Source organism: Anomaloglossus baeobatrachus, chromosome 1, assembly GCF_048569485.1.
Source record: "Anomaloglossus baeobatrachus isolate aAnoBae1 chromosome 1, aAnoBae1.hap1, whole genome shotgun sequence".
NCBI lineage: Eukaryota > Metazoa > Chordata > Amphibia > Anura > Aromobatidae > Anomaloglossus > Anomaloglossus baeobatrachus.
In genome coordinates, this window is record NC_134353.1 from 471,268,457 (window position 1) to 471,293,964 (window position 25,508).

The window sequence follows — 25,508 nt, forward strand, 5'->3', positions numbered from 1 at the left end:
AATATATAACTCACAGTACAATATACTATATTAAATGCATTTTTAGGTAATAAAAAAAACTTGATGGGAATGCTTCTTTAAAATCTATGATATGAAAGGGGGGGATGGAAGAACAGGCAGAGACACTGCCAGTGCCTCATTCCAGTGCTGGGTTCACTGCTGCACTGCACTTCTCAGTACTGCTCCATGTCTTCCATGCTGCTACTGCTTCTCACTGTGTGTGATAAACCATGTAAGAAAAGCAGGAATCACTCTCTGTGGTTTATTGTGAGATAGCAAAGTATTCTTCACTCACTAGCTCAGGGTTTACAGAAAATTAGAGAGCCTGGGTAACTGAAAAATCAGACGACACATAATTGGAAAATGTGTTATTTCTTATGTATACACACAACAATATATTTGGAAGAAAAGCTACCGTTTGGCAATATTGATTGACTAATTTGTAAATTTTTCTCCCCCCCCCCCCCCTTAGATCCGCAAGTTAATTTGCCACTCCTCGCAGCATAAGTTATTAATACTTGCTGGCCCCTTTCTTGAAGACACTGGGGATGTGCTACTACAAAGTGGAGGAGGATTCTCAATTGATGACTTTATTCATATTTTTACAGACAAGGAGGTAATTTCTCAATGGTAAAAACGGGGAGCTAGTAATTCGGTTGCTATAAACTTGACACAAATGTCTCTCTTTTTCAGATTGGTGAAACTTTAGGATCTTCTGACCCAACGGCTCGAGTATGTTTGACAGTTTCTTGCCCAGATATTTGGAATGTCTCACAGATTGCCAATTGCAGTTTACAGGATTTTATTGAATTGCGGTTTAACAATAGCCCAATTCTTCCAGAAACTGAAGGAGTGCTAGAATTGGCAGAGTACCTCTCAGAGTCTCTAGAGCCCCCATCTCCATTTGAACTGCTAGAATCCCCAACAACTGTTGGTTTCCTGAAATTATTTAAACCGTGCTGCTACGTTTTCCCTGGGGGTAGGGGCGATTCTGCCTTCTTTGCTGTAAATGGATTTAACATGTTAATAAATGGGGGCTCTGATGCTAGATCACCATTTTGGAAATTAATACGCCATTTAGATAGGGTAGATTCAATCCTTCTCACTCATATGGGCTTAGACAATCTACCTGGCATCAATAGTTTGCTACAAAGGAAGATCGCAGAGTTAGAAGAAGATATTTCTCAAGCACCACAACCCAACAATGAGTGGTTAAAAAATTTAGTATCCCCAGAGCTAGGGGTCGTATTTATAAACACTGCAGAGAAGTTAATTGCTGAAGAAAATGCCAGTAGAGTTGGGGTTAAAGAAGAGGCCTTGCTCACAATGCAACATTTAGAAAAACTAAGTATTCATCCAGAACCACTCTACAGAAGTGGAAATGCTGTGGAGCCAACTATACTTTTTCAGAAGATGGGTGTTGGCAGATTAGAAATGTACATCTTGAATCCTGTTAAGGGGAGCAAAGATCTTGAAGCCTTTAAAAAGTGGCTTGGAAATGAGGAGCATAGGACATTTGATTTACCTGTAACCTCTCTAACTTCAGCCTGTGCGTTGCTTGTCTGGCATCCTTCTGCACCTTCTGAGAGGATTGTTAGGGTACTGTTCCCAGGCTGCACGCCTCAGGACAAAATTTTTAAAGGTCTTGAAAAATTGAAAGACTTAGACTTTTTGAAAGACCCAGTTATAACACGGAAAGATCTAGACCTAATGGGATGCAGTCTGTCAGAGAGGGTTGGTGCAAAGCCAAGCCGTACTGAGAGCAGAGAGAGTCTGGGATCGGGATCTGGGCGACTAAGTGTTGAACCAAAACTTGGATCTGGAAAAGAGAAGCCATATAAAGTGCAAAAAAAAGAGCTTCATTCAGATGGAAAAGATAAATCTAGAACTCTTGTTGAAATCCGCAAAGAAACTGGAAAAGAGGGTGAGAAACAAAAAGAAAGTAAGGGTAAACCCGAAACTGTATCTGAAAAACTAAAACCTGAATCAAGACTGAAAACTGTGAAAGAAAGGACTTTGGTAAAAGAACAAACAAAAGAGGAAAAGAAATCTTTAAAAAAGGATGAAATTCAAGCAGATAAAAAGGAAATGGCAAAACCAGAAGCCAAAAAAGATTTGCGCCCATCTCATAGCGATGTTAGAACAGAAACTCCCAGGAGAGATATAAGAGAGAGCAAAGTAGATGAAGTAAAAATCTCACGAATTGGGGTAAAAGACATAAAAAAAGTATCAACTACACCTGCTGATGCTAGGAGAGCCATTTCCAAAGTCGGATCACTGAAAAAGGACCTAGGAGGTATCAAAAAGGATATGGTTGCAAGTCCTAAGAATGTGGTGAAGGTCAAACCCCTAAAAAAGGAGCAAGGTAAAGAAACGAAAAACCAGCCAACTCAAATGGAAACATCCGGAGCGAGTAGCAATCCAATTTCTTGTGAAGTAATCATTGTTTCTCAAGAAACAAGGAAAGACATTGAACCTGCTTGTGCAGAGGTTGGCAACAATGTCCACCATGAAAATGGACTTGGTGTATGTGCAGGTATAGGGACCCTTGAACCCGAGAGCCCAAATGGGTTCCGTTACATGGAGACAAGTCCCCTGAAGTGCCTAGCACCTGTTTCTCCATTAGCTAAAACACCCAGAAGTGAAATTAGTGTGAATTTTGACCTGACTCCTACAAACCTAGAGATTCAAGAAAAAAACAGAAGTGGTCATCATGGGCAGGACTGGATGGATGATCCTTGTGGAAGTTCTGAAGAAAAGACTTTGGAAATGGCTTCACCTGTCAGTTCAGGGCATCATTCACCAGCAGTGGCACAACAGAGCTGTGGACAAGCCCTTTCTTCTGTAGATGGAAAAAATCTCAACTCTTTTAAGGCTCCTCCAAGATCTTCTCAAGAGAACTCAAATTCCTCACAAGGAAAACAAACCAGTTGCTTGTCTTTGAGTCCATTTCGGGAGGACCTACCTGATGTATCTCCTACAATCACCACTCCTTCTTTGCCTGCTGAAGTGGGCTCTCCACATTCCACAGAAGTGGATGAATCTCTATCAATTTCTTCCTTTGAACAGACACTCCCTCCCGTTAGCGAGTCTCCTAGAAATGGTTCACCAGAGATCCATGCTGCAAGCAGGGTAGGTCTAAGCTTACCTGTGCGCCCTTCACACTCCAGTGAACCTGAGGAACAGTCTGAAAGGTCAGCTTCTCCCCATGATGTTGATCTATGCTTAGTTTCACCATGTGAATTTGAGCATCCTAAATCTGATGCTGTAGCAACTCCACGAGATAGCGACAGTGATCCTTCCCAGGAACTTCCAAAGCCTCAATGTTCCCCTGGGAGTAAGTTTCAAAATGGACCTGAAACACCACCCACTTCAGTAAGTGAGTCTTTGCCAACAATCTCTGATTCTGGACCCGAGGAGGGTTCAATTGCCATTGATGGAGCATCTGATTCAGAGGGGGACAATACACCAAGACTTTTGGATCCTATTCCTCAACCATTAAAGGATTTACATCCAACACCTCCTCAACCTGGAACGTGCATGGTTGATCCTGAGTTTCTGCCTACAGGCCTCAGTGACAAAAAAAGTCAAAACCATTCAATGCCTTCCGCCTTTCGTAAGAACACAAGCAAATTAATTGGCCTATCTGGAAAAGTCAAGCGAATTGGAGAAAGAAATAGCAAGCCTATCACAGGAAGAGCCGAAACTGCAGAGCAGACCCGCACAGGGATGGAATTCAAACCGTCCATTACAAGACGCAGTATTGGGAACACAGTCAGAGGAACTCCTGTAGCAAGTCGTTTCTCTTCAGCAGGTAGGTCAATCAAAATGGCAGCACAAACAAACCTTTTTAAAGGTATCCGTAAGTGTCCTACTTTTTAACAAATATTTTGTTTTGTTAAATTCTGCAAATTAAATCTTGGAGTGATGCTGAATAGAATTGAGGGCTCTAAGAATTTCTGCAGTACTGTTGTTGTTTTTTTTTTTAACCTAAACGGGTTTCCAGATTTATTCCTAGAGGTAATGTCATCGTAAAACATTTTAAATCAGTTTTTTTTTTTCTTTTTTCCAATTAACCATTTGTACTAGAAATCTAAATTCTTGCAGTTTTCACATGACCACTGGGGCTATTTTAGGCCCCTTTCACATTGCGTTTCAGGGGCTGTCGGGGCATAAGTCCAAAATTCTGCCCCCCCCCTCCCCCCACAAAACGTGTTTCGGACATATGCGCCGACAGGACCATTGAGTATAATCGAGCAGACAGAGCAAGCATATGCTCTGTCTTGCACCATTTTCACGTGTATATGCTTTTTGCAGGCGGACACCTGAATGTAGTCTATGTATGTGCATCCGCCTGCAGAAAGCGTATATGCCTGAAAATGGTACAAAATAGAGCACACGGTAACGTAGTCTGCTCCATTATACTCAATAGCCCTGTCGGTGTATGTGTCCGAAACACGTTTTGCGGTGTGGGGGAGGGGCGGCTCGGACAGATGCCCCGACGGGACCACTAAAAATAAGGCAAAACGCAGTGCGAAAGGGGCCTAAAGGCTGCTTTACATGTTACAATTTCATATGTGATCTCGTATGTAATCGCACACGCCCCCATCGTTTGTGCGGCTCGTGCAATTTGTTGCCCGTGTCGCACAAACTAGTAAACCCCCGTCACACGTACTTGCCATCCTAACGACCGCGCTGTGGGCGGCGAACATCCAGTTCCTGATGTGGGAGGGACGTTCGGCGTCACAGCGACGTCACAGTGGCCGGCCAATCTAAGCGGAGGGGCGGAGATGAGCGGGACGTACCCTCCCGCCCACCTCCTTCCTTCCACATTGCAGGCGGGACGCAGGTAAGCTGTGTTCATCGTTCCTGGGGTGTCACACGGAGCGATGTGTGCTGCCCCAGGTACGATGAACAACCCGACGTTCAATTTTTAGAAAATGAACGACGTGTATGCGACCGACGTTTTAACACACAATCAGGGTCGCACGTAGGTGTCGCACACTACGATCTAACTAACGATGCCGGATGTGCGTCACTAACGATGTGACCCCGCCGACATCTCGTTAGATATATCGTAGGGTGTAAAGCCCGCTTTAGACTAACTTACTATTTCATGAAATCCACATGTATATTAGCAGCAGTTGACTGACTTGCACTCTTTTGTATTGAAACATCTGAGTGTGTGCAAAGGTCATTGAGAGGCAGAGATAGCAGGGTCAGTTGTGTAATCTAGAGTTGAGTTGACGCAAGTCGATTTGCACATTCAATTCAATCTGGATTCCATTGTGGCTGATGACACAGAATCCACCGATCACAATAAATAAAATGTATATATTCCAATCAGCCATGCCAGTGATCTGTGGCCACTGGATGGTAGAGGGGGTAGAGGGGGTACCGCCTCTTACCTGCTATCCTGTGGCTCCTTTTTTTTTTTTTTTTTTTTTTTTTTTTTTGGAGAAGTCCGCCTGGTGCAACATCATCTTTGCTGCGTGATGCACATGTTATGTGGTGGCAGGCTAGGTAATCAAAAGATCCATGGATGGTGCAAGGTAACAAGTGGTACTCCCTCTCCCGCCCACTGGCCACAGACTACTGTTGTGGCTAATTGGAGTGGGATGTGTGAATAAATTTGCAGCAACTCTGACCTTTTTTGTATTTATTTTTTTGTCATTGGTGGATTGTGTTACCAGCATTGCTTAAAGGAGGTTACCTGTCATTGTAATTCTGCATATGCTTATAATTATCCTGGGGAAAACTCCTCCTGAAGGAAAGAAAGTGTGAATCTATAATAGCTGCTTGACAATGCAAGATTAACAATTTTGTATTTTAATACATATTGTAAAATTGCCACATTTTTGTAAAGAAAATACATGTAACGCAAAAGAATCTGATTTTTAACAATCTGTCATTTTTTGCTGACACATTCCCTCCATCTGCTTAGAACAGATAAAAATAATAAAGGTAAATATACTGAACCTCATCGATTCCCAGTAGGTCACATTTTCCCATTCAATGCTTGTCTTTCCTTTCTGGTCCCTTGCTTATTCTATAAGAAATGGCATTGTGAGCAAATTGGTGACGCATCTGAGCGGCCTCAGCCAGTAGTTGACGGAGCTCCCACATCTTGCCATTTCTGGTTGAGTGAAAGTAACATTTACTTTGTTATATTTGACTGGTGTGAAGCTTCTAGGAATATGATAGTAGCTGAAAATCCCCTTTCTAATAACAGTAGACTTGCATCTCTGTCCTGTACTCATCTGACTGAGGCGGACTTGTGCAGTAGGTGAGGTCACACAATTTAATAAAAGTGGTTTTTAGTAGACCTCTTTTTTAAGTTAGTAAATATTGCAGTAATGTTACTTTTAAAAATGTGTATGGTATGTCATATTACTGCATTTTTGTTTAAAAAAGCATCTTTATTTTTGTTATTCATTGTTCCATTTCCTTATATTTTGGTAGATTTATCAATGTTTTTATTTCGTAGTTCAAACGTAGAAGACAGTCTTTAAAGAGTTCCGCAGGAAATGTAATAAAATTAATACACAATTATTAAACATATTTCTAAATACCTTTTTACTCAGCAACAATATATGGTTTATCTAGTGAACGCTGTCAGGATTTTAAAGATGGCAATTACACCTATCTAACTGTGCCGCCCGTCCAAGAGTCCAGCAGACAAGCAATAGGATGGGCTGCATGAAGCATGAGACAGGTGCAAAAAAAATGGTCAGGCTCACTGAGATGAATATCCATTCTCAGTCAAAGAATGGTGTTTATGATCTTCTTAAGTCTACTCCGCTCCGTGTCCTGTCAGGTTGACTGAACAGATGAATGTGCCTTCAGGATGCCTGACTAGATGCTGCTCTGACGTGGCCTTGATCTTGAACACATGTCCTTCATGCAGCCTGTCCTAGTCTGTGTCCTGTGATATCTAGAACTGTTTGATCGATGGCAGTTGCCATCTTTAAAATCGTGGCCAAATGCGTGATATAAACAATACCTTTTGCTAAATTAAGGTATTTAGAAAATTGTCAGATTAATCAGTGGTTCTTTCTTCATAAATCTGTCTAATTTTAAGACTAAGTTTATAACACCTATTAGTTGATGTACTGTGTCCTAGAAACGTGTGCCGCAATTCTGGCACTTTCTTTTCTCTCCTTTTTTTAGTTTACTCTCCTTTTTGCTCTACTCTCCTTTGCCTCTCCCGCTAGGTTCACACTTGTGTTTAAGAACTCAGTTTTTTCAGAAATGGATCTGACTCTTGATAGGCAATAAAAGTGATTGTAGGACTCCATTGACAATAAGACTGTTAGATTTCTGCATTTGTTGTCCATTATTTTAATTGTTAAAATAACAGATTTAAATCCTTTTAGAAGACTATTCAAATGGATATTCTACATCCTGGTGCGAATTAAATCTAAAAATGCAGTCCAGTTGAGGGGCTCTGGACAATTAAGATAAATCTGTAGGCGGTGGGCGGGTCTATGGTTGCAGTACTGCACAATAATCACAGCCGCTGGTGGGCGGGTCTATATCATGCAGTAAAATAAATAATTAAAAAAAAAAAAAAGCTGGCATCCAGTCCCCCCAATTTCTTTATCGTTCCTATGGGAGACCCAGACGATGGGTGTTTAGTTCTGCCTCCGGAGGACACACAAAGTACTACACTTAAAAGTGTAGCTCCTCGCTCTGAGCTTATACACCCCCTGGAGAACCAGATCTAGCCAGTTTATCGCTTTGTGTCAGGAGGCATACATCCACACATGCATTCTCATCTGATTTTTTTGATTTTTGGAGAGTTTGAAGAAAAGCGGGTCCAAGTCTGGACTCCCGGCATGTCCCTTCTCACCCCACTGTGTCGGCGGTGTTGTTAAGCTTGATTTCCAAGGCTGGAGCCTTACACGCTCCTTCACCATCCCTCCTGGGCTCTGGCTTGAATTGGGAGCCAGCACTGACTCCATGCTTGGCAGGAGACCGGTCTCCATCCGCAGCCCTTCAGGACCCTGCCGGACCGGAGCACTCATCCCCAGGGACTTGGAACCCTGCGTCTCAGCAAGCTAAGTACCTGAGACGTTTATATATGGGGGTCCCTGTACTTTATTGTTGTGGGAGAGTGTGCTGAGTGTGTGTTATGACATTTTTGGCGGGTTCTCTGGCTGTCGCCTGCGAACCGCGGTGATGGTGCCTGCGCGGCGGCCGCGCCGCTCAAATTTAGGCCCCGGCTTCGCCGGAGGCCTAGTTTCGGTTTCACTGCCCTTGCATGTCACTCATGCAGAGGGACAGGCTCTGCTCCGCCCGGCGGCCATTCTGGATACTCCCCACTGCTGGGGCGTCCCTCCTCCACGGCAGGTCTCTATAGCCCTCCAGTTCCCGCTCCTCAGAGCAAGTCCCGCCCCCTCTCTTCGCTCCGGCGGCCATTTTCTCAGCGTTCTCTCTGCAAGCGCTGGTCTGCAGCATCTCTGCTGAGTTGCTGTGCTTGGGGGTCCGGGCTTTGGGATCTGGAGGGTACACAACACCGCTCCAGCGGTCTGGTAAGCCACAACCGGTCTCCGGTTGTGGACCTCTGATTATACTCTCTGGGGTTCATTCTCTGGCAGAGCCCCCACTCCAGCAGCATGTCTCACACGAGGAGCAAGGCTCCAAAGCTGTATTCAGTATTCAGTATGCACTGCATCTAAGCTCCTGCTGCCTGAACCGAGCATATTCCCACATTGTGATGCCTGCTCTAACCTGGCGGTGCCTCAGCCTGGAGTCTCACCCCCCAGTGGTCTCTCAGGCTGCGCCTGCTCCTGTGGCTGAACCACCGGCATGGGTAGAATCCTTTTCTAGGTCTATCTCCCAGTCTTTTGCTGACTCCATGGGACTTCTGTCCAGGACTTTGCTGAACATACATCAGCCCCTTTCACAGGGTGCCTCTGCTGCTAGGGGTCTCTCAGGACCGGAGCTCACAGAGGATTCATCATCTGGTCCCAGACCCCGTCCTTCTAAGAAGAGACGCAGGGTTCCCTCTCCTTCCTCGTCCTGCGGCTCTGATTCAGGAGCTGACACGCAGGACGAGGAGGATGCCTTTACGGGGGGCTCGGAGGTTAACTCAATGTGCCCCATTGATCTGTCCGAAAGTGACTCGGATGTTAGTGATTTGATTGCGTCCATTAATTCTGTACTGGATCTCAATCCGCCAGTATCAGAGGAGCAACCCTCTCTGGCAGAAAAGCACCAGTTTACCTCGCCTAAGAGAGCAGAGAGTGTGTTATTTAACCACTCCAGTTTTCAGGCCGCTGTGACCAAGCCCAGGGCCTGTCCTGACAAACTCTTCCCAAAGCGTGGTTCTGATGACCGCTTTCCCTTTCCACCTGAGGTGGTCAAGGAGTGTGCTCATTCCCCAAAGGTAGACCCCCCCCCCCCCCCCCGGTGTCTAGACTCTCAGCCCGGACTGTTGTATCGGTGGTTGATGGCACCTCTCTGAAGGATTCCACTGACCGCCAGATTGATCTTCTGGCCAAATCCGTATATGAAGCGACGGGGGCTTCGTTCTCCCCGACTTTTGCAGCAGTGTGGGCTCTCAAAGCCATCTCTGCTTCTCTAGAGGGGATGCGTTCCCTCGCCAGGGAATCTATGCCCGAAATGGTTTCCTTAACTTCCCAAGCTTCGGCTTTTTCGTCCTATGCCATGTCTGCCATGCTGGAAGCTTCTCACCGCACTGCGGTGGCTTCGGCTAATTCCCTCGCTATCCGCAGGATCTTGTGGCTTCGAGAGTGGAAGGCAGATGCTTCTTCAAAGAAGTACCTTGCTGGACTCCCTTTTGCTGGGTCCCGGCTGTTCGGTGAACAGCTGGATGAAATTATCAAGGAAGCTACTGGCGGGAAGAGTACTTCCATGCCACAAACCAAAACCAGGAAACCTGTCCAGGGCAGGAACCAGTCGAGGTTTCGTTCCTTTCGTTCCTCCAACTGGTCCTCCTCTAAGCCCTCGGCCTCGTCCACAAACTCAGCCAAGGACCAGAAATCCAACTGGCGCCCAAAAGCGCGTCCACGAAAGACCGCAGGAGGTGCTGCCACCAAGGCAGCCTCCTCGTGACTATCTGTCCGCGCCAGCAACGTCCTTAGTCGGTGGCAGGCTCTCCCACTTTGGCGACGCGTGGTTTCAACACGTCTCCGATCAGTGGGTAAGGGATATCATCTCCCATGGCTACAGGATAGAATTTTCTTCCAGTCCGCCAAACAGATTTTTTTTCTCTCAACTCCCCCCTGCTCCAAGGCCGCCGCCTTCTCACAGGCCGTGGCATCCTTGCAGGCCAACGGAGTAATTGTACCGGTTCCTGCCCGGGAACGGTTCAGAGGTTTCTACTCAAATCTCTTCCTAGTCCCCAAAAAGGACGGTTCCTTCCGGCCCATCCTGGATCTCAAGCTTCTCAACAAGCATGTTCAGGTGCGGCATTTTCGCATGGAGTCTCTGTGATCAGTCATTGCCTCAATGACCCAAGGGGATTTCCTGGCATCCATCGACATCAGAGATGCCTATCTGCATGTGCCAATTGCAGTTTCACACCAGCGTTGGCTACGTTTTGCAATCTGAGAGGAACATTTCCAATTTGTGGCTCTCCCCTTCAGGTTGGCCACAGCTCCTCGGGTATTCACCAAGGTCATGGCAGCAGTGATTGCGGTCCTGCACCTACAGGGGTTGGCAGTGATCCCTTACCTGGACGACCTTCTGGTAAAGGCTTCATCCAGCGCAGACTGTCAGCGGAGTGTCTCGCTCACTCTCTCCACTCTAGCCCAATTCGGGTGGCTTGTCAATCTTCCCAAGTCCACTCTGACTCCGACCCAGAGTCTCACGTACCTAGGGATGCAGTTCGAGACTTTGCCGGCACTTGTGAAGTTGCCCTTAGTCAAACAGCAGTCCCTCCAACTGGCGGTGCGCTCTCTGCTGAGGCCCCGCCGTTATTCCCTCAGGCGCCTGATGCAGGTGCTGGGTCAGATGGTGGCGTCAATGGAGGCTGTTCCCTTTGCCCAGTTCCATCTGCGTCCCCTGCAGCTGGACATTCTCCGCTGCTGGGACAAGCGGCCTTGCTCCTTGCACAGGTTAGTGGCTCTGTCGCCACAGACCAGGAGCTCTCTTCAGTGGTGGCTTCGGCCCGTCTCTCTGTCCCAGGGGCGCTCCTTTCTGGCCCCGCTCTGGGTGATCCTCACCACGGATGCCAGGCTATCCGGCTGGGGAGCGGTATGTCTCCACCACCGAGCGCAGGGCACTTGGACTCCGTCCGAATCAGCCCTTTCGATCAATGTGCTGGAAACCAGAGCCGTGCTTCTGGCTCTCCTAGCTTTTCACCATCTGCTGGCGGGCAGGCACATCCGAGTCCAGTCGGACAACGCGACAGCGGTTGCCTACATCAATCACCAAGGCGGGACACGCAGCCGCCTGGCAATGTTGGAGGTACAACGCATCCTTCAATGGGCGGAGGACTCCAAGTCCACCATATCCGCAGTCCACATCCCAGGCGTGGAAAACTGGGAGGCAGATTATCTCAGCCGTCAAACCGTGGACAGTGGCGAGTGGTCCCTGCACCCGGCAGTTTTTCAGTCAATCTGCCGCAAATGGGGCACTCCGGACGTGGACCTAATGGCATCCCGTCACAACACCCAAGTTCCCGTTTACGTGGCTCGCTCCCACGATCCTCAGGCTTTCGCTGCGGACGCTCTGGTCCAAGACCCAGTTTCGTCTGTCCTACGTGTTTCCCCCTCTAGCTCTCTTGCCCAGAGTCCTGCGCAAGATCAGAATGGAGGGCCGTCTAGTCATTCTCATTGCTCCGGACTGGCCCAGGCGAGCTTGGTACCCAGACCTGCTCCTTCTGTCCGTAGAGGTGCCGTGGCATCTTCCGGATCGTCCAGACCTTCTCTCACAAGGTCCGTTTTTCCGCCTGAATTCTGCGGCTCTCAAATTTGATGGCGTGGCTCTTGAGTCCTGGATCTTGACGGCTTCTGGTATCCCTCCTTAAGTCATCTCCACTATGACTCGGGCCCGTAAGTCTTCCTCCGCCAAGATCTATCACAGGACTTGGAAAATTTTCCTGTCCTGGTGTCACTCTTCCGGCCATCCTCCTTGGCCATTTTCCTTGCCCACCCTTCTGTCCTTTCTACAGTCCGGTCTGCAGCTGGGACTGTCCCTCAACTCTCTCAAGGGACAAGTCTCAGCTCTGTCAGTGCTGTTCCAGCGGCGTCTCGCCCGGCTGGCTCAGGTCCACACCTTCATGCAGGGCGCGTCTCACATCATTCCGCCTTACCGGCGGCCCTTGGATCCCTGGGACCTCAATTTGGTTCTCACTGTTTTGCAGAAACCCCCCTTTGAGCCTCTTAGGGAGGTTTCTGTGTTTCGGCTTTCACATAAAGTGGTCTTTCTAGTGGCCATAACTTCCCTAAGGAGAGTCTCAGATTTGGTTGCGCTCTCTTCGGAGTCAGCTTTTTTGGTTTTTCATCAAGACAAGGTGGTTCTTCGTCCGACTCCGGACTTTCTTCCTAAGGTGGTTTCTCCTTTCCACCTTAACCAGGACATTACCCTACCTTCCTTTTGTCCGGCTCCTGTTCATCGCTTTTGAAAAAGCGCTGCATACCCTAGATCTGGTGCGTGCTCTCTGGATCTATCTGTGTCGCACCGCTGCTCTTAGGCGGTGCACTTCTCTTTTTGTGCTAACCACAGGTCGGCGCAAGGGCCTCTCTGCTTCTAAGCCGACCTTAGCCCGTTGGATTAGGTCGACCATTTCGGACGCCTACCAGTGTTCTCAGGTGCCTCCCCCGCCGGGGATCAAGGCACACTCGACCAGAGCTGTTGGTGCCTCTTGGGCTTTCAGGCACCAGGCTACGGCTCAACAAGTCTGTCAGGCTGCCACTTGGACTAGCCTGCATACCTTCTCGAAGCACTACCAAGTGCATGCTCATGCTTCGGCAGATGCGAGCTTGGGCAGACGCATCCTTCAGGCGGCTGTCGCCCATTTGTGAAGTTAGGTTCTGCCTACTTCTTAGTTTTTCTGTTTATTTCCCACCCATGGACTGCTTTGAGACGTCCCATGGTCTGGGTCTCCCATAGGAACGATAAAGAAAAAGAGAATTTTATTTACTTACTGTAAATTCTTTTTCTTATAGTTCCGTATTGGGAGACCCAGCTCCCTCCCTGTTGCCTGTTGGCAATTTCTTGTTCCGCGTGTTTTCACCGGCTGTTGACAGTCTCCGGTTGTTCCGGTTTTTGCTCTGTTTTTACTTGTGGGTGGCTATTCTCCTTAAGCTTTTGCACTAAACTGGCTAGATCTGGTTCTCCAGGGGGTGTATAAGCTCAGAGGGAGGAGCTACACTTTTAAGTGTAGTACTTTGTGTGTCCTCCGGAGGCAGAAGCTAAACACCCATGGCCTGCGTCTCCCAATATGGAACTATAAGAAAAAGAATTTACGGTAAGTAAACAAAATTCTCTTTTTTGATACCAGCCAAGGTAAAGCCACACGGCTCAGGGCTGGTATTCTCAGGATGGTGAGCCCTCCCCAGCCTAAAAATATCAGCCAGCAGCTGCCCGGAATTGCCGCATCCATTAGATGCGACAATCTCGGGACTCTACCCGGCTCATCCAGAATTGTCCTGGTGCAGTGGCAATCAGTGTAATACGGAGTTAATGGCAGTCCATAGCTGCCACTAAGTCCTAGCTTAGTGATGGCAGGCGTCTGAGACACCCCACCATCACAAAGCTGTAGTGAAAGTAAATAAACACAAACACCGAAAAATCCTTTATTTGAAATGACAGACAAAAAATATCACCCTCTCTCACCACTTTATTAACCCCATAGAAAACCCTCCCAGGTCCGACGTAATCCACACGAGGTCCCATGAAGCTTTCAGCTCTGCTAGATCGGAAGCTGACATAGCGGCCGTAGAGAACGACCACTTTCTGTGAGCTCTACGGAGCAACTTAACTGAGTCGTGCTATCAGTGGTGATGTCACTCAGGTTACCTGCGGCCACAGCTCTCAGGTGGAGGACTTCAGCTGTGGCCGCGGGTAACTTAAGTGACAGCACCGCTGATCACGCGGCTCACTTCAGTCACTCAGTTGTTTTACGTTCACAGGTGAGTCCTTCACCAGTGATTGCAAATCAGGCCGCGACAGAGCCGCGCGATGACAGTGAACTTGGGTGAAGGTCTGACGTCACTGCTGCGGACCCCTCTGTCTTGGCACTGACCTCAGGTTCATCTGAGTTCATGACCGCACACACAGAGCCGCGGGATGACAATGAAGTCTGGTGAAGTTCATCCGAGTTCATTCTCATCGCGCGGCTCTGTGTGTCTGCTGTCAGCGGGTATGTAGCAGAGCTGAATTGCTGTGGGACCGCACTGTCAAAATTACATCCAAAACGCATGTAAAAAGCATGCATTTTTAATGCATTTTTTTTTATAAAATGCAGTGTTAACAGTTGCCAGAGGGTGCATTTTTTTTTTATTTGACAATACAGAACGCAGCGTGCGCACATACCCTGTTTTAGCACATATTTTAAAGATGTTTTTTTGTTTTCAGAAACAATATTGCAAATAATTATCTTAAAGGGAAACTGTCATCTGAATATAACACTAACTGGCAGATTTGGGGTTAGTTTGCAGGTTAATAGCGTTCTGAATCTGCCCATTGCCTATACTGAGAGCCCCACTGCTGGGAGGAGCTGAAGTTTCAGTCTCGGCAGTGTTCAGCTTCCAGTCATGGGGATGGTGCCTGCATGGGGTATGTCCGCTCATTGGGTGGCAGTTGTAACTTTGCCCAGTCACTGACTGACAGCCGCTCAGCAATAGTCTTCACTAATGTCATATTCTTATTGAAAAGCTTTCTTTACTACTAAATCTATATATAAATAATCTCTCTTAAGTTTCCAGGGCCCCAGTGTCTGTTTCCCCTTCACCCCCTGCACTACCAGTTTATGTGGACCTTGCTTACCTACCTGGTGGACCTGCGGCTCAGACAGTGGATGAAGAGTTTTTCAAGTATTTGCGTTCTTCCTGCTACGTTATTAGTGGAGATGATCCTGTGAGGGAAAAGTTTACCCGAAAAATTCTGGACTCCCTTCTGGCTGTCAAAAGTAATTGGCCTCAAGATATGCAGGTAATATATTATCTAATTCAGCAATGTCAAGTACTCAAGGGAAACCTTTTATAAATGTTTAGATTATTCCCATCTTCTAAAAAGAGTTTTGTCACACACTGCTTGTAAACGCAGCTAATTTTGTACTATACTGTTCATTAAAATTTGCATACGTTCTTTAGATTTTATTTTAACTGTGCATTGTCTTGGAGATACGAAAAAATAACAAAAGCAAACCTCTGCTTTTAAAGCAGAAAATGTGCAGGGCTTACAAGCTCTTTATTATTGAAGATGTTATCCCCTAAATCTGGCTTCATAAGAGTGCTATGAGTGCTTACAATCCAGACAGCTTTAGTGGTTGGTCTCTTAGGCGACAAGATGTAAACAAGTGTTAAAATCTCAATCTTCAAATTTTAATTAGCACTAAATAGCAAAAGTACTTGTTCTTACAGGCACTATCTAACAATATCAATCTATGAAAATGGCAATTTTTCCTGCAGAACGATAACTCCAACCCATATGTTAATGATTAACACACCTACCAACGTCCTTCATCAGATTTATACTATAAAACAAAACTTTATTACACAGAATATACAAAAGATGCACAATAAATACAAATGTTAATTGCTGGAGATAAGAATATTAAAGGGAACCTGTCACCAGATGTTTATAATACTTAACTAACGGTCGGTGCGGTGGAGACTGGTTGGATGGGCGTCTTCGGGTCCCATGCCTCCTCTTTCAGCCATCTTTGTCCTTCTTCTGAAGCTAGTCTGGATGACGTGTTCTACGTCATCTACACTAGCAGACAGTGAGGTTCTGTGCAGGTGCACTTTGATCTGCCCTACTTCTGCGCAAGACCTCAATGTGTGCTAGTGTAGATGACGTAGAACGCGTCATCCAGACTAGCTTCAGAAGGAAGACAAAGATGGCCGAAAGAGGAGGCACGGGACCCGGAGTACGGAGACGCCCATCCGACCAGTCTGCTCCGCACTGACTGTTAGGTAAGTATTATGAACATTTGGTGACAGGTTCCCTTTAAATCAGATCGATTTAAAACAGGTCGTTTTGTCACAAGCATGCATATAAGCACAGGTGTGTGTGTGTGTGTGTGGGTGTGTGCAGCAGGGCATTAAGTATACAGATGCATCTCCATAAATTAGAATATGAAAGAGTTAATTTATTTTAGTAATTCAATACAAAAAGGGAAATTCATATATTATATAGGGTCATTTCAAACCGTGATGTATTTCAAGTGTTTATTTCTGTTAATGTCTTTTGGATTTTCATTGGCTGTAAGCCATAATCAACATCATCTCAGAAAATTAGAATATTATATAAGACCAACTGAAAAAATTATTAACTCAGAAATGTTGGCCTACTGTAAAGTATGTACAGTAAATGCACTCAATACTTGGTTGGGGCTCCTTTTGAATTAATTACTGCCTCAATGCGGCGTGGCATGGAGGTGATCAGCCTGTGGCCCTGCTGAGGTGTTATGGAAGCCCAGGTTGCTTTGATAGCAGCCTTCAGCTCATCTGCATTGTTGGGTCTGGTGTCTCTTATCTTCCTCTTGACCTCATAGATTTTGCTGGCCAGTCAAGCACAGTGATACTGTGGTTATTTAGCCAGGTATTGGTACTTTTGGCAGTGTGGACAGGTGCCAAGTCCTGCTGGAAAATGAAATTTCCACCTCCAAAAAGCTTGTCGGTAGAGGGAAGCATCAAGTATTCTAAAATTTCCTGGTAGATGGCTGAGCTGACTTTGGTCTTGATAAAACACAGTGGACCTATACCAGCAGATGACTGCTCTCCAAAATATCACTGATTGTGGAAACTTCACACTAGACCTCAAGCAGCTTAGATTGTGGCTTCTCCACTCTTCCTGCAGTCTCCGGGACCTTGATTTCCAAATGAAATGCAAAATTTACTTTCATCTGAAAAAAACACCTTGGACCACTGAGCAACAGTCCAGTTTTTTTTTTTCTCCTTGGCCCAGGTAAGGATCTTCTGGCGTTGTCTATTGGTCATGAGTGGACACAAGGAATGCGACAGTTGTAACCCATGTGCTGGATACATCTGTGTGTGTGTGGTGGCTCTTGAAGCACTGACTCCAGCAGCAGACCACTCCTTGTGAATCTTCCCCAAATTTTTGAATGGCCTTTTCTTAACAATCCTATCAAGGCTGTGGTTATTCCGGTGGCTTTTGCACCTTTTTTCTACCACACTTTTTCCATCCACTCAACTTTCCATTATTATGCTTGGATACAGCACTCTGAACAGCCAGCTTCTTTAGCAATGACCTTTTGTAGCTTGCCATCCTTGTGGAGTGTGTCAATAACTGCCTTCTGGACATCTGTCAAGTCATCAGTCTTAGGTGTGCTTCACAAACATCGAGATCGCTACTGAGATCGCTGCTGAGTCACGGTTTTTGTGACCTCATTAGCGATCTCGCTGTGTGTGACACTGAGCAGCGATCTGGCCCCTGCTGTGCGATCGCTGCTCGTTACACACAGCCCTGGTTCGTTTTTTTATTGTTGCTCTCCCGCTGATAAGCACACATCGCTGTGTGTGACAGCGAGAGAGCAACAATCCTGAATGTGCAGGGAGCAGGAGCCGGCGTCTGACAGCCTGCGGTAAGCTGTAACTAAGGTAAACATCGGGTAACCAAGGTGGTTACCCGATATTTACCTTCGTTACCAGCCTCCGCAGCTCTCACGCTGCCAGTGCCGGCTCCTACTCCCTGCACACATTAAGCTAATCGGTGTGCGCTGGTAACTAATGTAAACATCGGGTAACCATACCCGATGTTTACCTTAGTTACCAGTGTCCGCAGCTTCCAGACACCGGCTCAGTGCAAGCGCAGCATCGCTTGCACGTCGCTGCTGGCTGGGGGCTGGTCACTGGTCGCTGGTGAAATCTGCCTGTTTGACAGCTCGCCAGCGACCATGTAGCGTTGCAGCAGCGATCCTGACCAGGTCAGATCGCTGGCCGGATCGCTGCTGCATCGCTAAAGTGTGAAGGTACCCTTACCCATGATTGTATAACCTACAGAACCAGACTAAGGGACCATTTTAAACGCTTGGGCAGCTTTTGCAGATGTTTTTTGGTAATTATTCTAATTTTTTGAGATAATGACTTTTGGGTTTTCATTGGCTATAAGCCATAATCATCAACATTAACAGAAATAAACACTTGAAATAGATCTGTTTTGTAATGACTCTATATAATTCCCTTTTTGTATTGACTTACTGAAATTGAGATGCACTTATGTGATAAAAATAACGTTTTAAAACTATATGACTGTTGTAGAGTTGAGTGCATAATTTGCATGCTCCATAGAAACACTACCAGGAGCTAATCGCTCATTTATACTAGCTGATAACCTGGACTGAACCTTCATTAGAAAGCTTGTATGCCAGTTATTAGCTTGTGTAAAGACGCTGCCAATTGCCCAATGAACATCCAGAATGCTTGTTTGTCAGGTGATTGCATTGTTCAAATATCCTTAAAATCTGTTATTGGTAGCACAACTATCCATGTAAACGAGATGTGCTATCAATAGCTATATTTAACATAGAATGATCATATTAAAGATCGTTTTGTGCGAATGAAACTCTGGTCAACTAGTCTAAATGACCACCGATCAGCATGTCTTAATCGAATCAGCATCCATTTAATGGCTGCGGTCATAGTTTCAAGGTTGAAAGAAGACACAAGCCCATCCAGATCAACCTATAACCTAGTATGTTGATACAGATGAGGACAAACCCCTATGGGGTAGATGCTAATTTCGCCATAATAGGGGAAAAATTCCTTCCGGACTCCATATATTCTAATCGTTCCCTGTAGCCACATCCCCATTACTCATCCACCTGTAACTTAAGGTAAGCCATGAATGTCTGATTAAGGGTGTAATACACCTGACATTCCTGCTGATCAGCTGGTCCCGGCATGGCTGGAAGTTCATGTATTCTGTCTGTCGAAACACAGAAGCTTTGTCAAAACTATAGGGGCCGGGAACTACAGAATAGGGGATAGACCTACAGTATCAAGCCACTATGGAAATGGAGTTGCTGTGTTCTTAAGGATTGTGGCCAACCCCTTTTAAAAAGAAAAGGGCCAAATACTTTGACCATTGTGGTTCTTTACGTTTGAATTGTAACCAAATCTGTGTGTTCCATTAACCTCTTAACCACATCCATATGCAACTCTCCCGGCAAATGCTGGTTGTTACCCAGCAAGCATCTGCCTATAACACCAGCGAATGGAGCTAAGCTTGACTTGGTTAACTTCTTAAATTCAGCTGTAGATCTAACAATTTTAGGCTCGATAAGGCTACTTTCACACATCCGGTTTGAGCTGTGCGGCTCAATCCGGCTGTGTAAAGCGGGCTTTACACGCTGCGACATCGCTAATGCGGAGTCGTTGGGGTCACGGAATTCGTGACGCACATCCGGCCGCATTAGCGATGCCGTTGCGTGTGACACCGATAAGCGATTTTGCATCGTTGCAAAAACGTGCAAAATCGCTAATCGGCGACATGGGGGTCCATTCTCAAATCTCATTACTGCAGCAGTAACGAGGTTGTTCCTCGTTCCTGCGGCAGCACACATCGCTGCGTGTGACGCAGCAGGAACGAGGAAGCTCCCCTTACCTGCCTCCCGGCCGCTATGAGGAAGGAAGGAGGTGGGCGGGATGTTACGTCCCGCTCAGCTCCGCCCCTCCGCTGCTATTGGGCGGCGGTTCAGTGACGTCGCTGTGACGCCGCACGGACCGCCCCCTTAGAAAGGAGGCGGTTCGCCCGTCACAGCGACGTCGCCGGACAGGTATGTATGTGTGACGGCTGTTGTGCGGCACGGGCAGCGATTTGCCCGTGTCGCGCAACAGATGGCGGCGGGTACCCACACTAGCGATATCGGGACCGATATCGCAGTGTGTAAAGTAGCCTTAAGCTATGCAACGGATGCGGCGAAAACACCGCATCCTTTGCATAAGTTTTTACATGCTGCCCGTCCGTTTTTTTCCGGTTGCGGCATGCTACTGAGCATGCGCAGTGGAAGAAACCGCATGCTGCGGCCGGATGCGGTTTTTTCCGCATCGCGCCGCATCCGGCGTCCATAGGCATGCATTGAAAAATGCGCCGCAGCGGCCGGATGCGACGCGATGCGGTTTTTTTGCCGGAGCAAAAAACGTTGCAGGCAACGTTTCATCCGGCCGCGGCATCGGCTAAATCTGCCGCATGCGGCAAAAACCGGACCGACCGCAAGCCCATGCGGCACAATACGGCACTAATGTAAGTCTATGCAAAAAAAACGCAACCGGCGGCAAAAAAAATGGTTGCGGTTTTTCTGCAGAGCGCCGTATTGTGCCGCAGAGCAAATACCGGATGTGTGAAAGTAGCCTAAGGCTGCTTTCACACATCAGTTTTTTGGCATCAGGCACAATCCGGCGTAAAAACTGATGCGATGGATTCGGCGAAAAAAACTGATCAGTTGCATCAGTTTTTTTGACAGATCCAGTGTGATACTGAGCATGCTCAGTTCAAAAAAACGGGTCTGGCAGCTGGATCAGTTTTTTGCTACATTATGCCGGATCCGGTGTCCATAGGCTTCCTTTATAAAAACAAAACTGATGAAACGCAAGGCCATCTGGTACAATCCGGTGCTAATATGTCTATGGGGGAAAAAACGGATCCGGCGGCAACAGACCCTGGATCCATTTTTTCATGTTTTTGCCGGATTGTGCCTGATGGCAAAAAACTGATGTGTGAAAGCAGCCTAAGGGGGTATGCCCACCAAGTTGGCACTCCTGGGAGGCTTAGCCGCAGTCTTGGTTTAATAGACAATTTATTAAAGCTATATATTGCAACACTGTTGTATTGCACTATATACAAGGGTACTGAACCTTTCACAATTTCCCATTTTTCATGCAAAAATCTGATGTACTTTTAGATCAAATTAATGCAAAATCCTAAAAGAATCAAACAAATAAGTAAAAAAATTAGTGACTTTTTTTTAATCGGTGACATGCTCCAATATTACAAGTCTGTGATTGGCAGAAGTATGTGAAACTTTAGGATTAGCAGATGATTTGAATGTGAAAGTAGTCTGCTGTTTTCTGTCAATGGGATGACAATTTGCCAAGTAGTTGCCCTGTTTTATTTAAAGATCAGGAATCTTATCAAAGTGTGATCTTCACAACAAGTTTGGAAGTGAATTATGATAGATTTCTGAGGAGCTCTGAAGTGTGAAGTTGTTGATGCTCCTCGGTATGGGAAAGGTTTCAAAACAGTCTGGTTTAGATTTCACTAATCCATAGTCAAATTGTCAACAAATGAAAGAAATTGAAGATCATCTTTACCCTCTTCAGGAGTGGGTAGTTGACTAAGCCTCTATTGACTTCTCTCACTAGCTAATGATCATTGTCAAGAGTCATTTCTTGCAGTGACATTTTTCTAGTGTTGGGCTATGTGTCCACGGGACAATGTACCCGCGGATATATCCACAGGTACGTCCGCAGGTTTCCCGCAGAAGCTCCCTGGAGTCCGCAGCTATCCATTGCTGTGGAATGCCAGTGAAATATCTGCGGTAAACCTGCGGACATTCGTGCGACTTACCTGCGGAAGTCCCGGCCTCAATCTCCATAGTGCAGGGCCGTGAATTCCGCAGATAGGTCCACAGGAATAATTGACATGCAGTTACATGCGGCTGCGGGATATCCGCAGCATATTCCGCAGCCGCACGTACCGCAGCATGGACACAGCACTCCTCATGTCCCATAGGATAACATGGGGAGTGTCTGTACTTGCTAAAACCTGCGGATTTATCTAGAAATTCCAGATAAATCCACAGGAGGAGGAAAAAAAAGCTAGCAGTGAAATATAGCAAAATGACAAATCTGCGCATTGAAATGCTCCACCACTCCAGCGCCTACATGCAGCAGCTCCACAGCATATTTTTTTGGATGACATTTAGCTACCTTTATTCACATGCATCTGGGATTATTTATTTATTTTTTTAATTGCTGACTTTCTTTTCACAGGTTACACTGATTCCTACTTTTGAATCGGCGACTGTTCACACCTGGTATGAGGAAACGCACGCCCTGCAACAGTCACTTGGTATCACTGTACTGGGCAGCACCAGCAGTGTATCCATGCAGGGGGAAACATTCCCTGCTTGCAAAGTAGAGTTCTAAGTATTTCATATCTTATGTATGTGCACGTTGGAAATTATTTTAGGACCTTGTGATTTAGGGGTGCTTTCTGGATTTTGGAGGCTTTCCCATTCTTGATTGCACATGCTTTTTAATTAGCAAATGTGTGGACATCCACTTTCCTATCCATTAGTCAAGAAAGAAAACTCTTCTGTTTGGACTACCATGTGAACACTTGTGCACAGAATTAAAGACTTTACACGTTTTTGGCATGGAGTTTTGCACCTGCAAACATTGGACTTTACCTCCACCTTTGCTGAAAAATTGCACTTCCACTTCACATTCTGATGTTTACAGTTGAACCTCTATTGCGTGGACTTTAGAAGCTATTGCGTCTCGTGTTGCCTAAGCTCTATGTAATGCTTGTGGTAACCTCTATAAGCCATCACTTTTAATATTTTGTATGTAGGTAATGGTCTCTGTCAAACAATAGTGAAGACATTGCTCCCTGTAAATGTGATGGGTGTAATAAATGTGGATTCACATGACTAAAGTACACCTGAAATGGGAAGTCCTGCATGTTGTACAATGATTACCTTCCCTTAGCCTATTATTGGGAAAGCAGGGTACTGATTCCTGAGATAACCACACAATTGTTTCAGCATTTCTTTTTTACTTTAAGGATCAATCATTCTGTAACACTTTAATAGTAAATTATGTACAATATCTAGGCTAGATGTGTCTTGAGATTTTGCCTCTGTTCTATCCTACTCCATTTACAGACAGTTTGGGTCCAAGGATGTAGAAAAGCACATTTATATTCCTGATAGTTTTTCACAAGTAGTATCTGGAAACACCACTCTGGCCACAACCAACTGTAGCAGTAAATTGAGTAGGGCATTCTTTAATTTCTTCCACCGCTGATCCATTATCAGAATAATGCAACTGTGATACTGTTTCTACAAACCTAAAATATTTGCATAATGCTGGCATAGAAATAACTTCATCATTTGCCAGTGTGGTCATTTTTCAAGCTTTTTTTTTTTTTCTTCTAATGGTCATGCTAAAATTTGTGAGGTTTACTAAGGATGGGTGTTTTTTTCACTGTAGGAGTCTCTTATTTGATCGAGTAAAAAATTGTGCTTTTTCTTATGAACAGGTTGTTTAACTCCCAGTTGATTATTGGAATGCAAAATTCTTTTGTTACTGTTTAACTTAATTTTTTTAATGTACCTGTTGGAGGAAGCAATCACAAGAAATCTGGTTAAGCAGCAAAATCTTCCTTGTTTGTCCTTTGTATTTTCAATTGTTCTGTAAAGTATATCATGTGCAAACACTAAACACTTCATTTTCTTCATGTGATACAAACTTCTGCTAGCTATGTTTTTTAAATTGTATTATAGTATGCTGTAGTAAATGAAGGATTACCTCCTCCCCTCGTCTCCAAAGTATGTGGAGAATAGTTTACTAGACATGCCAAAATGTCATGTAAAAGTGCCAGTCAGCCCCAAGAAGGAGTGTAAGTGGGGCTTTAAACGGTCTGTCATTGTGTGTGCGCGCACGTCAACCCTGACAATGATGGGTTAGGATGTATTGATCTGCCACTTTGACTATAATGTTCAGCAACATTTGTTTTGTGAATTCACAGCTTTATGTAGACAAGCAAATTAAAATCTAAAGTAAACTTGTTCTTCACTGTCTCTTTATTCCAAATCATTCCTTATCTGAAGCACCACTGCAGCATTAGTGTTTTTTTGTTTTTGTTTTCCTTCAGCCATGGAGTGGTGCTTTTAAATCTAAGCCCCTTGTCATATACTCTCCTTCTGGGGCTTCACTTTCATTTTTTTTTGCCTCCCCCTCCAAACGTTGCTCTGGCCCCATCTTGTGACAGTAACTTCTGACTGGCCAGGAGTCAACTTACGTCACAAGCTCCCAATTCATCTCTGTGAGAGAACAAGGCTGCCATTGAGATGCATTGAAGCGTTACCTCCAGCGCACTGTATGAAATATTGGAGTGTGTTGGCAAGTCACAAATCACCGCAGACCAACAGAGTGGCAGTAATAGAAGGCAAAGCTGCTGATAGATAAGTATTAGGCAGGGGACTTAGATTTAAAGCGTCACTCCAGCAGTGCAATTTAAAAAAAAAAAATGGAATGCAATGCGGTACAAAAAATGCATTCCACTCTGACCAATATTACTTTAGCATTTTTTTTTTCTCAGCACTAATCGGACCAAGAAAACAATCGCAGCATGCTGAGGGTGGAATCCGTTTTTTTTTTCTTTTTCCTCTTGCACACATACAAGTCTATGGTTGAGAGAGAAACATCGTACTGTACTCGCATTACATCGTAGTACAATGCGATAATTGCATCAGCTGACAATGGAGGAGATAGAGATTAGTCTCCCACTACTCCTCTGCGCCCTCCCTGTTCTGTGGCTGTGCTAGTATCACATTACAGTGGCATTACACTCAGCTTACACTGCAGCAGAGCCGAAGCAGTGTCATGTGACACACTCGCAGTAGTGCTTGTGTGGCCCCAGCCTTAAAGGTTCTTTATCAGCACAGGATGACTATTCATACCAAGTACAGGTGCTTGCGTATCATTGTGGAGCTAATCATTTCAATGCACCTTCCCACCTGCTGGTTTTCTCCATATCCTCCCTTCTCTGGCTCTCTGAATCAAGATATGTCAATCACCGAAGAGGAGGGTGGAGAATGAGGGGAAACTCCTCCATAATGCACAAGCGCCTCTACTTGGTGTGAACAGTCATCCTGTGCTGATAGTTAACCATTGTTGGCTAGCTTAAAAGGGTCTGACAGTTAACAGTTCTCCCAATTTCCACATACTCAAAGCTTCACTGAGATCTTCTATAGACTAGAATTGGTTGACTGACATAATCTGCCCCAACATCTTTTGAGGCCGAATAGACTGGTCCTCATATACATTAATGGTCAGCTGATCAGACCAAACCGGACTTTAATTTGTATGGGGGTCTTTACTAATTTTTTTTTTTTATTTTAAACTTTGAATTTTTATTGAGATTTTCAATTTTCCTTTTTCATACATAAAATAGAACATACAATTCACAATTCTTATCGAACCTAGACAATGACAGGACAGGTGAGGAGGGTTAGGAGGGCAGAGGGGAAGAGGGAAGGGTTTCAAGAGTCGACGCTCCTTCCATAGGGCCCATAGTCTCCAGTCTCACAGATCCTCCCTTCCTGTCCCCCAAAGTAGTCC

General features: G+C 45.6%; 1 protein-coding gene across 1 annotated transcript in view; it reads left to right on the top strand.

Moving 5' to 3' along the window:
- Positions 1-23,954, top strand: part of MAP1S (microtubule associated protein 1S) — a 79,226-nt gene extending 55,272 nt beyond the window's left edge. The window contains exons 4-7 of the mRNA XM_075314755.1: positions 473-616; positions 694-3,814; positions 14,894-15,126; positions 22,152-23,954. Coding sequence (XP_075170870.1) covers positions 473-616; positions 694-3,814; positions 14,894-15,126; positions 22,152-22,307 — 3,654 coding nt within the window. The 3' untranslated portion in view covers positions 22,308-23,954. The remainder of the gene's footprint in view (positions 1-472; positions 617-693; positions 3,815-14,893; positions 15,127-22,151) is intronic.
- Positions 23,955-25,508: the final 1,554 nt, after the last annotated feature.